Source organism: Vicugna pacos, chromosome 31 (genome assembly GCF_048564905.1).
Source record: "Vicugna pacos chromosome 31, VicPac4, whole genome shotgun sequence".
Taxonomy (NCBI): Eukaryota; Metazoa; Chordata; class Mammalia; order Artiodactyla; family Camelidae; genus Vicugna; species Vicugna pacos.
This window is the reverse complement of record NC_133017.1, coordinates 19,013,686-19,026,984: the sequence shown is the minus strand read 5'-3', so window position 1 is coordinate 19,026,984 and position 13,299 is coordinate 19,013,686. Positions and strand designations below refer to the sequence as shown.

The 13,299-nt window shown below is 38.7% G+C and overlaps 1 protein-coding gene across 5 annotated transcripts in view; it reads left to right on the top strand.

Annotated features, from left to right (window-relative positions):
• CDCA2 (cell division cycle associated 2) overlaps window positions 1–13,299 on the top strand; it is a 45,006-nt gene that overhangs the window by 16,373 nt on the left and 15,334 nt on the right. For all 5 annotated transcript variants that reach the window (XM_072952678.1, XM_072952677.1, XM_031692529.2 and 2 more), the window contains 6 exons: window positions 519–585; window positions 4,539–4,747; window positions 7,151–7,235; window positions 7,690–7,934; window positions 12,074–12,152; window positions 13,063–13,151. In XM_072952678.1, coding sequence (XP_072808779.1) covers window positions 519–585; window positions 4,539–4,747; window positions 7,151–7,235; window positions 7,690–7,934; window positions 12,074–12,152; window positions 13,063–13,151 — 774 coding nt within the window. The remainder of the gene's footprint in view (window positions 1–518; window positions 586–4,538; window positions 4,748–7,150; window positions 7,236–7,689; window positions 7,935–12,073; window positions 12,153–13,062; window positions 13,152–13,299) is intronic.

The following is a 13,299-nucleotide window of genomic DNA, read 5'->3' as shown; positions in this document are numbered from 1 at the left end:
TTCTAGTTAACATGAAATCATCATCTGACAGAACCAGTAATGTTTCTTATCATAACTTTGGTTCCTTTTTGGATATAAGCTGTGATTTAGTAATGGTTTCCACATTAATACGAGTGTGTTTTCTGTCCTGGCCATGAATGGTTTTCTTTTTCTAGCTATTGATAACTTTTCTTGTTTGATTAATAATTATACAATATTTTTAGTTATTTTGAGAATTTTCTTTTTAAAGAAAGCAGTCAGCATAGTTTTCCTGGACTTCAAACAATAAGGCAGCAAAAATACATCTTGTAAACATTTCCTAGGAGACTGAAAATAGTTGGGTAGGAAGCAATTAGAATGAATGCTGGTTTTAGTTAGATTCTTGTATACTTTTGTAACCACTGGGTCATGAAGGTGATAGATTGATTGGTTTAACATCAGATTTACAGATAATCTGTAATGCTTTACTCAAGTCTTTATAAAGGTATCAGTAATGTTATAAAGTAATAAAATGTACTTCTTTACTCTTGTTCCCCTAGAAATCTTCTGAATCTGGATGTTTATTTGAAGAGTCTACTCCACGTTCAGAGCTCAAGGCTTCAAGTGGTAAGTATTTAATTTTTCCTTAGTACACTTGCCGATCCCTCCACTGAAACATTTGTTTAGTAGATATTTATGGTTGGTTTACCTACATACTAAAATTTGTGAAAACGAAAGTAATTCCTTACATTTTAGGAGCTGATGGTGCAGTGGAAATGTTTCAGAATTCATATTATGTGAGAGATGACATTTTCTTTTTTAAACTGCTGCCAATAAGAATTAGTGAAATATTTCCGAGCTGAGAATCTATTGTAAAGCACAGGGTCTCTGAACATTTAACAAGTGTATTTTGTTAGGGAAGATACTACACATGATTTTTTTTTTTCTTTTTTTTTTTTTTTTTTTTTTTTTTTTTTGGTTTTTAAGTGTGTGAAAAGGACCAGCATCCAAAACATTCCCCGAATCAGTACGCTGGTATTGAGTGAAAGGCACCAGCGAGGTCTCAGTTTTACTTTCCACCTGCCTGTGTCTTTATCTTTAAGTACCACTCTGGGAGATGTGTAGTTGGGTCTTGCTTTTTTTTTTCTAATCACTTTTGAGAATCTCAGCCTTTTAATGGGAGTATTTGGTGCATAAACCTTTTAAGTTCAAATTATTGATATGGTTTAAATATATAAATAAATTTCAATCTGCTGTTTTTTCCATACATTTTCTGTTCTCTCTGATTTTTGTTCTTCTGTTTCCCTACTCTTTTCTTTTTTGGGTTTATTTGAAATTTTCTTTTAAAAAATCCATTCATCCATTGACTTTTAAGCTATACCTCATTGCATCTTATTATTATTATTTTTTAATGGTTACTCTAGGGACTGGGATATACATCCTTAGATTTTCACAGCCTTCTTAGAGCTAGTAGTGCACAACTGCATGTGAAATATAGAAGCTTTACAAACTATAGATCTGTTTCCTGTCCTCCCACCCATGTCTTTTATGGTTCTTTACACTATAGATGTCACCCACACTATATTTGTATTCATTTTAATCCCCACAAGATAAGTTTTTTTTTTTTTTTTTTTTTTTGCTTTAAACAACCATGTGTCTTGGAAATAGTCTTTTATAAGTTACCCAGCTAGATACCATTTCTGGTGCTTTTCATTCCTTGCTGAAGATCTAAGTTTCCCTCTGGTATCTCCCTTACTTACCTGTGTCACAGACCATTTCTTCTTTGTGTATTTTGACCTTGAAACGTTCAATGCCCCGGGTTCAGTGTTTGGACTTTTCCCTTCCTATGTGATTGCAGGTGTTCTCACGTTAAGTACCATCTGTGTGCTGTTGACGTCAAGTTTCAAGTGTCTGTCCTTGGCCTCTTCACTGAACTCGAAACTTAAGTGCCCAACTGCCTTTCCTGGTCTCCACATGGGTGTCTAATAAATGTCTCAGACTTGACATGTGCACGCAGGTCTTGCTGATGTTTCCTCCCCAAGTCTGCTCATGTTTTCTTCACCTCAGTGCAACAGTCTGACCACTCACCGTTTGCTTGTGCCAAAAACATGGGCGTTAGCCTGACACCTTTCTTTTTCAAGTTAAACTTCCGATCCCATCAGCACTTGCTTTTGGCCTTGTCTTCAAATTGTATCAAATACCCAACTTCTCCCTACTGTCTGCTTCCCTGGGATCCTGGCTACTGTCTTCTCTTGGGTGGATTATTCTGTAAATCCTCCTAAGTGACTTCCCTGCTTCCACCCTTTTTCTCACCCCTTTGTTAAAGTCTTCTTCACAGTGGCCAGGTTGCTTCTTTTTAAATACTGTATGATTTTACTTATATGTGGAATCTAAAAAACGAAACAAAATGAACAAACATAACGAAACAGAAACAGTAATGGAGACAGAAGACAAATAGGAGGTTGCCAGAAGGGAGGGAGGTGGGCAGAGGAAAGAAGTGGGTGAGGGAGATTAAGAGATAACAAACTTAAAATTACAAAATAAATGAATCACAGGTCTGAAATGTACAGTGTGGAGAACAATCAATAATTATGGAATATCTTTGTATGATGACAGGTGACTTACGGTGGTGTTCAGTTTGAAATGTATAGAAATATCAGATCACTATGTTGTGTACTGAGAACCAACATAATGCTGTAGATCAATTATACTTCAAAAACAAACACACTCATAGAAAAAGGTCAGATTTGCAATCATCAGAGGCAGAGGGTGGAGAGTCATCGGAGGCAGGGAGTGGAGAGAAGGGGAAATTGGATAAAGGTGGTCAAAAGGTACAAACTTGCAGTTATAAGATAAATAAGTACTAGGGATGTAATATACAACATGATAAATATAAATAACACTGCTGGATGCTATATGTGAAAGTTAAGAGAGCAAATCCTAAGAGTTCTCACCACAAGGGAAAAAAAATTTTCTGTTTAATGTACCCGTGTGGGGTAATGGGCGTTCACTAAACCTACTGTGATAATCATTTCATGATGCTTGTAAGTCAAATCATTATGCTGTGCACCTTAAACATACAGTGCTGGATGTCAACTGTATCTCAATAAAACTGGGAGGAAAAAAGTCCTCTAAATATTCGTGCCTATAAGACCTGTTACCCTTAAAAACAGAAAAAAAAATAAATGTGAGTCATCATTGTCATTCCCCTACTTAAAATCTCTCATCAGCCTCCTGCATACGTAAGATAGTATCCGGTCTGTCCCATTCCTACTGGCCTCCGCTGACCTAGTCCTTGCTATTGTCTCCGAGCTCATGCCTAGTTGCCTTCTTCTGCCCTCACTCTGTTCCAGTCACACTGGCCCTGCCCAACCCTTCACCTGCCAGGTCTCCCACCTCCAGTCTTTGCACTTGGCCCGGAGCGCGTGACGTTCTTCCCTGCACGTGGGCGGGGCTCGCTTCCTCGCTTTATTATGATGCCTGCTGGGGAAGCTGTCCTCGACCACCACCTCCCCACATTGCTCCCCACCCCCCATCTCTGCATTATCTTCCTTCCCGGCATGCTTTACTACTTGCTGTTACATACATATTTCTTTAACTTTTTATTTTGAGATGACTGTAGATTCACAGGCAGTGCTAGAAATAATATGAAGCGATTTCTGCACCCTTCCCCCGGTTTCCCCAGTGGTAGTACCTTGCAAGCTGAAATGCCTTGCACAACCAGGAGATCGACACTGATACAATCCACGGACCTGTGGTTTCAGAGTTCACCAGTTTTGCGCGCACACGTGTGTACGTTTAGCTCCGTGTGCCTTCACCCCAGTGTGGCCTGCTGTAAGCACAGTAGAGTTAGCATCTATCATAGTCCCACCACAGGGTCCCTCCTGCTGCCCTGTTACAGGCACAGCTGTCTGCTGCCTTCTTCCTCCTGTGCCTCCCACCTACTATACTTTATGTTGTCTGCTTGTCCTCTGGAGATGTGGGCACCTTGTCCCTTGTGTTTACCACTGTATCTCTGAAATTGCCTAATACATGTTTGTTACATGTCGATCATAAGGCAATGGGTCTTTCATGAGAAGAATTTGCAGGGAGGAGGCTGGCCTTGTTTGGGGGCACATGCAGTATGTGAATTTTTTGGTTTGATCATCTTTCTCCTCGGCATCCCGTCCCGTCCCTCCCACCCCCTCGCATGCTGAAAATGCCTCTGACTCCAGCCGTAAAACTGGTCATTATTGGCTGTCCAGCTCTGCTTAGCATTATGGTGTGAGTCATAGGTGTCATGAGTGGAGGCAGGCTAACAGTCAACAGCTGACCCATGGACGCCGTCTTAGATTCCCGTGAGCCCAAACTCCTTACTGTTACCCTTGGTAGTTAGGTTTGAAATAAAACCTGTGATTCATTGCCACGTCTGTCTCCTTTTTACACTCACAAGTGAAATCCCGGATGTTCCTCCCCAGGCAGGGTGTATCAGGGTTGAACTTCTGAATAGCGTGTGATTCTCTTTGCAAGCACGTAATACTTTTGGTGCGGAACAGACCAATGAGATGGCCCCCACTCACGTTTACAACTCTGTGTTGAAGGAATGCAGGTGGCTGGCTGTGCAGAGAGCAAAGGACCGAGTGATGCCATTTCAGGTGACAAGTCTACAGAAATGAGCACAGACCCAGCCCCGGGAGCCAGGCCACTGGCTGCTCCCCTGTGTCCGAGGGACAGTCCATCCTCTGCGACCTTTGTACTTCGTTCTGTGCTGAAGAAACCCTCGGCTAAGCTGTGTCTAGAAAGCCTGCAGGTGAGTGTAGAGCTTCATTTCCTAAAGCGAATTGAATAAAAATTCATTTTGGTTCAAAGAAGTACCTCTGAAATGCTGTGTGTCATACTGCGTAACAGGAAATATCTCACCCTACTTTTCCCTCTCCTTCTCTCTCCTATAGTAGCACTGGGCAGAGTTTCTTTTTGCTCTTTTTTCCCCCCTAAACTCAGTATGGAATGTAGTATGTAGAATTTAGTATAGGTAGACTGTATTTTATGAGTTTCATAGTTTTTTTTTTAACTGAAGTACCGTCAGTTGCAACATGTCAGTTTCTCGTGTACAGCAGTTTCGTAGTTACTAATGTTGAGTGCTACTTACTTCCACCCAAAATATTTGGCCTTTGAGATACCTTTAAAAAATTTTTTTAATTAATTAATTTTACATTGTCTTTCTTTGTGGAGGGAAGGTAATTAGGTTTCTTTTTATTTACTTTTCTAACTGGAGGTGCTGGGGATTGAACCCAGGACCTCTTGCATACCACTGAGCTATACCCTCCCTGCCTAAAAATTTTAACTGTTTATAACTGTAGTACATAAATATGTTCAAACATATCACTATGTATAAAATCTCTATAGACTTACATTCTGCATAATAGCACAGCTTTATTTATGTGTTTAATTTACAAATTAAACACAAACATGACAAAACATGAGGTACCTTTTTTGGGCATGCATCTTTCTCTGAGCCCAGCTGGTACGGGGCGTGAGTAGGTTGCTGGGAACTGGCTGGCATTTACTGAGTGCTCCCTACGGGCAGTGCTGGTATATGATGTGCGAGCAGCAGCAGTCTCCAGGAACGCTAACAGCCCCATTTACATAAACTGAGGCTTGAGATTAAATGAACGCAGACAAATCTGATGTTAAAATCCATAACCGGCTGTGAACACTGAGGCTGAGAGGACGACTCTGGAGTCAAAGTGCCTGAAGTTTAAGAACTGGGCCAATTGTCTAACCTTGGTCTACCCTGGTTTCCTTATCTATAAAAGGGCAATATTAGTAACTTCCTTTCAGGGTAATTTGAGCATTAAGTGGGACAGTAATGTGCAATTTAGCACCAGTGCCTGGCAAATGAGAAATACAGGGGGTTTTTTTGTACTTTAATATGCAACTATACCTACAAATCTGTCTCTAAAGCCAAAATGAACTAGACTGCCTTCTGTCTACTTGGACATATGGTCGGTTGTTAGTTTTAAATGTTTTAACAATTTTTCTGGTTAAAGAGCTAATTTGAGTTTGTCTACAGCACTGCTCATTTCTATCTTCTATGTGTTTTATCTTAGACTTAGCATCTAAAGGACCCATATAACTCTTACTGATTAACAATATTCATGACAGCAAAAACATCACATCCTGCCACTAAAATCAAATCCAGACATTCACAACTGCTGATCTTGCTAAGCTGCCTCAGATTTGTAGGTGTTTACAGTTTGAGTTGTTTGATACAACTTTCATGGTGGTTTGAATTAAAAGTAAATCTAAAAGCTAACGTGAACTTTGTTTTCTAAGTTCACTTAGATACTGATGAGGGCTTTTACTGGGTCAGAAAAACTGACTTGGGAGACGATTGATAAAGGAGGTTTGTTTGGGGCAGGACTGGTTTTTAGACAAGGCGCAACTCTTGGGACGGGTGTGCTGGAGGAAATGAACAGCTCTAGAGAGCAAGGACTGGTCAGGGCTCAGGATGAGATGGGACGTGCAGATGAGGATTTGGGGGTGACTCATCCACCTCCAGCCCTGGCTCTCCTGCTTTGCCCCGGTGGCCCTGTGTCTGGACTTGCCTGTCCGTTGTTCAGGTGCACACTGTCCTTTCCTCCCCAGCTTGCCTTCTCTGTAATCTTCTTTTGAAGAAGCACAGAGGGACAAATACGACCTTCTTTCCTGGTTCCTAACTCAGGATCGTGGTATCATAGACAGGAGAGTGATACATTATAAGAGATGTGGTTCCCATGTTTCAAAGACAAAACACCCCATTACACCATTTACATATTTCTTTTTTTCTTGTTTCAGTGGCAGTCTTATACTTTAGACCATTTATGTGGTCTGCCTCGTCTTGCGCCATCCATAGTACAATATAATTCCACCCACTCATCTTTTTTCTTAACTTCATTTGCTAGGTCAAAAATGGGGGAATGTGCTGAGCCCACATTAATGGATTTCTGCTCTTTAATTTTGGCCTAAAACACTGTTTACTAAAGTAGTAGGGAACCCACTTTCCCTTTGTGGCTAAGAGGGTGTTTGAAGTCAGCACAGTTAGGAAGGGTAACCTGCAGCACTCTCCGTAGTATCGACCCCTGGCCGAAAACAATTCACAGTTGCCGTTCTTAGGGACTGTGTGTATGTGTGTATGTATGTAAAATTGTTCATCGAAGTTTATTTTGTGTAGGAACACCATGACAGCCTCTGTGAAAGCAGGACACATCCAAGTTTGATCTCAACTCTTGTGAACTGTTGCAAAGAGCGAAAAGCGGGTAAGAAATTCAGATTTATTCTGAAGTCTTGAGGGTATCATTTTCTTGCTATAAAAAAAATTCTGGTATAATGTATGGTATTTTCAGTGATCTGCTAATGCCTGAGGGGGATGAAGAATAGTTGGGAGGGATGGAATCTCTGTAGAGTGTCTCATAACTGGTTCTATCCAGCCCATCTCTCCATTTCTGCTTACTGGGGAAACTTGCAAAGGAAATTGACATTTCAATTTTGTAGTCTTCTAAGCTAGGCAGGCAAAATTTACTTTAAAATCTATTACCATATTTTAATTAGAAATATTGCTTATCTGTTCTGTTTTGAACTTTTTTCCTCTACAAACTGTTATATGTTACAAAAGAATAGCCGAGTCTAATCATGGTTAAAGAGTCTAGGGTATGCCTTTTAGATAAGAAATGTAGCTTAATTTTTAAATGTATTCCCATTTATTATCTATAGAAGGTAAAGAAAATTCTAAAGCACCAGCCTTTCTGAATGTGAGGAAGAGGAAGAGAGTGACCTTTGGAGAGGACCTGAGCCCTGAAGTGTTCGATGAATCTTTGCCAGCAAACACTCCATTGCGTAAAGGAGAAACACCCGTTCGTAAAAAGGATTTAAGTAGCCTCAGTCCCCTGCCAGTTGAGCAGTCACCGGTTCCTGAGCGGTTATCTCAGCCAGATTTTGATGACAAGGGAGAGAATCTTGTAAGTGTGAAAAATGTGGAGCAAACATGTTTTTATTTTCATCAGACTTCACTATTTTCATGAGCAGTAGTTGTGCTTTGAAATCATGAAATGGACTGAGTGCTGCATCATGGTATAAATTAATGCATTTTCTAGGTAGATTATTACCAGTTTTCTCCTATTAAAAACAGTACTCCCATGACTCCTTGTACACAGCATATCTTGTGGAACCTAACTGCTGTGGATTTTAAGATGTACATTGTTTTATGTATCACTACGAAAAAATGCTGAAAGTTAAACTATGACACACATCATGAATTGTAAAATGTAAGATTTCAGATGTGTTAAAATGTGAAAGCAACAATCTTAGAATTGATATATTATAAACATAAATATAAATGTATATCTAATTCTACAGGTAGAATTACTAGGTTAAGGTATAGGAACATTTTTGAACTTTTTTATACATACTGCTAAATTACCATTCAGAAAGTATGCACTAATTTGGATTCACAATACTATAAATGGTTTTATTTTATTATACCTTTGTAAACCCTGGGTATTAACCATGCTTTTTTTTTTAATAGCTTCATAGGACAAAAAGATGACTTGAAAATTTTTTAGTTTGTTAGTGAGGTGTGAAGATTTTCACATGTTTATAGGCCATTTGAATTTCTTCTCTTAAGAATTGCCTGTTAATTTTACTTACCCGTTTTTATGTTGGGAACCATCTTTCATTCTCTCTCTTGCTGCTATTCTTTGAAATAAGAAGATTCTGCTTTCAGCCAAGATAGAGTAAGGGGGACTGAATTTATATTCCCGTGAGAAACAACTAAAAAGCCAGAGAAAAATACATAAAGCGGTGGTTCACAGACATTGAACACTGAGAAGCACAGGACAGCGGGTAACAAATGAGCTGAGCTCTAGGAGAGCCCCAGCTTATCTGGCAGTCTCCATGAGTTGAGAAGATGGAGTTGGGATCTAGGAAAGGGAAGGAGGCTGGAGTTGACAGGGTCATGTACCAGAGAGGAGAGAGCTGTACAGAGAGTGCTCTGGAGACCTGCAAAGGGTCCCACGTGAGTCTCCAGCTGAGTGCTCCCCACCCCGTGCTTGTGAGCGAGCTGCCCGAGGCCAGGAAAGAGCTGCCCAGGGGCAGCAGAGGGAAGTGCCTGGAGCTCACACGGGCAGGAGTGGTAATTCAGAGGGTGTCAGATACTCAATATTGCCTCGTTACTAGAGCAGAATTCAAAGCCCAGTAAAGGTTAAAAGCAACCCTTGAAAAGATCCAACTTGTATCCAAGTAATGTATTGCATAATGCATAATCCAGATTGCATAATGAACCTCAAAAATAGCACAACTGCTTTCGGTGACTGTGAAGCAGGGGAGATCTCAGCCAGGCCAAAGGCATCAGGTCTCCTTGTCCTCCCAGCCCTCAGCCCTCCCTTGGAGCCCCTCAGTAAAATGGTTGATTCCCCTCCCACAACCAGAAAAAAAAGAAAAGAAAAAAAACTATCCAGAACCAAGAAACATTAAATATAAAATGCCTGGCATTCAATTAAAAAGTAATAGTTGTAGAGGAAAAGATGCCCCATAATGAGAAAAATGAATCAATAGAAATAGACCCAAAAATGATACATGGTAGAATTTGTAGACAAAGACATTGAAAGAGTTATTTTAACTATATTTGATATGTTCAAGAATGTGAGAAAAGATTGAACTTGTTTATTAGAACATGGGATATTAAAAAAAAGGCCCAAGTCAAACTCTGTGCATTACAATTTCCAGGAATAAAAATATGTTGGATGAGTTTAATAGCGTATTAGAGGCTGCAAGAGAAAAGATTACTCAATCTAAAAATGTAGCAGTAGAAATTATTCTCAATGAAATGCAGAAAAAAAGACTGAGCAAGAATGAGGATAGTTTGTGAGCTGGGACAACTTCAGGTGGCATAATATGCTTGTAATTAAAGTTCTCAAAGGAGAGGAGAGATTGGAAGGGAAAAAAAAAAACATTTGAGAAATAATAGCTGAGAATGTCCCAATTTGATAGAATTGTAAACCCACTGACCCTGAAGTTCAACAAGTTCCCAGGGCAAGAAACATGAAGGAGAGTACACAAAGCTTAAAATCAATGATGAATGGCCTGAAAGGACCAGAGAGAAAGAGACACATGATGTAAAGAAAAACAAATACAAGAGAGGCAGCAGATTTCTCATTGGAAACGGCAAGCCGGAAGACAGTGCAGCGACATCTTTTAAAAATGTACGTAAGTATTTAGAGAACAAAAACCAAAAATACCTGTCAACCTGGAATTCTCTATCCGGTGAAACCATCCTTCAAAATAATGGTGAAATGAAGGCTTTTTCAGACATATGGAAGCTGAAATAATTCACTACCATAGCAGGTTAGCATTAGAAGTGGTTTTTTTTCTTTTTTTTAAAAAGGAAGACCTTTAATCGAAAGGAAAATGGTGCCATTGGAAATCTGCTTCTACACAAAGGAGTGAAGAGCCCTGAAAATGCTAAATATGTGGGCAAATTTAACAGCCTTCTTTTTAATTAGTCTTCATAAATGATAATTGTTCAAAGCAACAGTAACAGTGTTTTATTTGGTTTATAACCCAGGTAAATAAAAGGTACTACCAGATTAACATGGCATAAAAGATGGGAGAGTGCTGTAGTTGAAGATGTACGCTGTAAACCCTAAGCTACTACAAAAGAGCAGAAACATGTAGGATGTAGCTAAAGCAGTGCTTAGAGGGCAGTTTTTAAAAGTTAAAGCCTGTATTTAAAAAATAAAAGAGGTCTCAAAGTTCATGATCTCAGCTTCCACTTTAAGAAACTAGAAAAAGAAAAGCAAATTAAAGGCAAACTAATAAAAGGGAAATAATAAAGGTAAATGTAGAAATCCATGAACTAGGAAACAGAAAAACATAGAGAAAAATCATTGAAATCAAAAAACTGTGCTAAAGAAATAATAGTGAACTTCTAATCAAACTGTTGAGGCAAAAGAGAGGACACTCTACCAATAGAAGGAATAAGGGAGGTGACATAACTAAATATCCTAACGGATATTAAAAGGATCGTCAAAGAATATTATGAACAACTTTATGTTATGCCAATAAATTCAACGATTTAAGCTACATTCCTTGAAAAGCACAAACCATCGGTCTCAAGAAGAAGTGGATGACCTCATTAGCCCTGTGTCCACTAAGGCAATTTAAGTTCCCACAAGGAAAACTGCACGTTCAGATTTACTAATGAATTTTACCAAATATTTAAGATATAATACTAATTCTGCATACGTTCTTCCAAACAAATTGAGTTGGGAACACGTCCCAATTCATTAATGTCAACGTTAACCTGATACTGTAATCAGACATTATAAGAAAAGAAAACTAGTCCAGTGTCCTCATAAACATAACAATACGTAAAAAATAAATAAATAAATTATGACCAAGTGAGATTTTACCCCAGAGATGCAAAGTTGATTTAATATTTGAAAAATAATCTGTACTTCACCATATTAACAGACTAAGCAAAAACATATGACCATCTCAGTAGATACAGAAAAAGCATGTGACAAAACCCAGCATTCATTTCTGTTAAAAACTCAGAGCAAACTGGTGATAAAAGAGAATTTCTTCAACCTGACAGATTTTTATCTATGAAGAATTGATAGCTACCATTATAATGACTGTAGGAAAGAAAAGATTTGATACCTTCACTTAATATTTACCTTGAAGGTCACCTGAATTATACTGTAATATTAGGTTGTATTTATCAATGGATTTTAAAATTTATAAGAGTTAGGATATGGGATTTTAAATAAACCAAAAAATAACTTACTAGTTACTTACTAGTTATTAACTTACTAGTTACATCATGGCTGCTTTCACTGAAAGCTTTTATTTTGGTGGATTGTAGTTAGTAAACGTGGTTTCGTTAAAGACGATTGGTAAATATTATAAAACATTTTTAGATCTAATATCCTTGTTTTGCTCTGACTTTTTTTGATTAATCTTTCATTGATTTCCCAATCTTTATGCTTATTACAATTCCTCCTGCAAAAACAAATCCTTACTCTCTTTTGAGCACATTATTTGTATGTCCACTGAATTTAAGAATGTCTAATTTCTACTTTTCTTCTCCTTTCTTTAGGAAAATATAGAACCTCTTCAGGTATCGTTTGCAGTTCTGAGTCCTCTTAGTAAGCCTTCAGTCTCTGAGACTCTTTCAGGTAGTAACTTTCATTTATCTTACAGTCATAAATGTCATTTGTAAGATGTGTATAAATGAAATCCCCTTATTTAAAAATTTTTATTTTTATTCTAATCATACTTGATTTAAAAAAAAAAAAGCAAATAGTATAGAAAAGCAAGAAGTCTCTTATCCTTCCCTTTCCATTCCAAGTCTCACCTATAACTCCCTTAGATGGGTAGCCCCATTTTTCAAATCCCTGCACACAGTGGAGTTGCCCTCTCAACACTTCAAGATCAACAGTTAGCTCCTGCTCGGGCTGCACAACTGAAACAGTAAGGATCATAAGGGCCGTTCTTAAATATGTGAAGTCAACATCAGCATGGCATTTGGGGCACGTGTACTTGCTAAGGGCTCCGGCTATTTTTATGATCACGACAAGGCAACAAAGATCTCTGTGCTTTCCTGACAAATCAGAACTTGGCTGGCAGATGTCATGGGCAGAGCCCTTAGGATGGGAACTATTATTCACGTCACTCCTCGGTCAAAATCCTTGAGTGGGTCTCCAGCATCCCGTGTTGGCTCAGGACACAAACCCAGTTCATCAGCACAGAATCCGAGACATGTCCGTGCTAAGTTAGCACGAACTCGGAAGCCTCGCCTGTCACCCCTCCAAGCCGGCGCTCTTTCACATGTTATGCTGCCTTTTATTTACACCATTAAAAGTGACCGAATTTAAATTATCCTGAACTTTGTGAAGTTATTTTCATGTGTTTAAAATTTTTTCCAATGTCAAAATGTATTTCTCTCGGTAATTAATCTTTATGTTTAGATATGGTAAGACACTAAGGCGTAAGTTGGTTTCCAAGCAAGTACCCAGTGTCAGAAAGATGAAAGTTCTTAGAGCTTTTTTGTTGGCTGCCCTGATTTTGCTGTTTCTTGCTCATCAGGCACTGATACCTTTGCCTCTTCAAATAACCACAAGAAAATAACCTCCCGTAAAGTGGGCAGAGAAACGCGGACCTCCAACAGAAGAAGCGTGAGTGTATTTGGCACAGTGTATTTGTTTTTAAAGCTTGTAGTAGATTTTTTTTTCTGTTGTCTGTTTTCTGTTTTCACGATCAAATGATTTACTGGTTAAATCTTGGTTTAATCAATGTATTGAGAACTAATACCCTAGTTAGCAT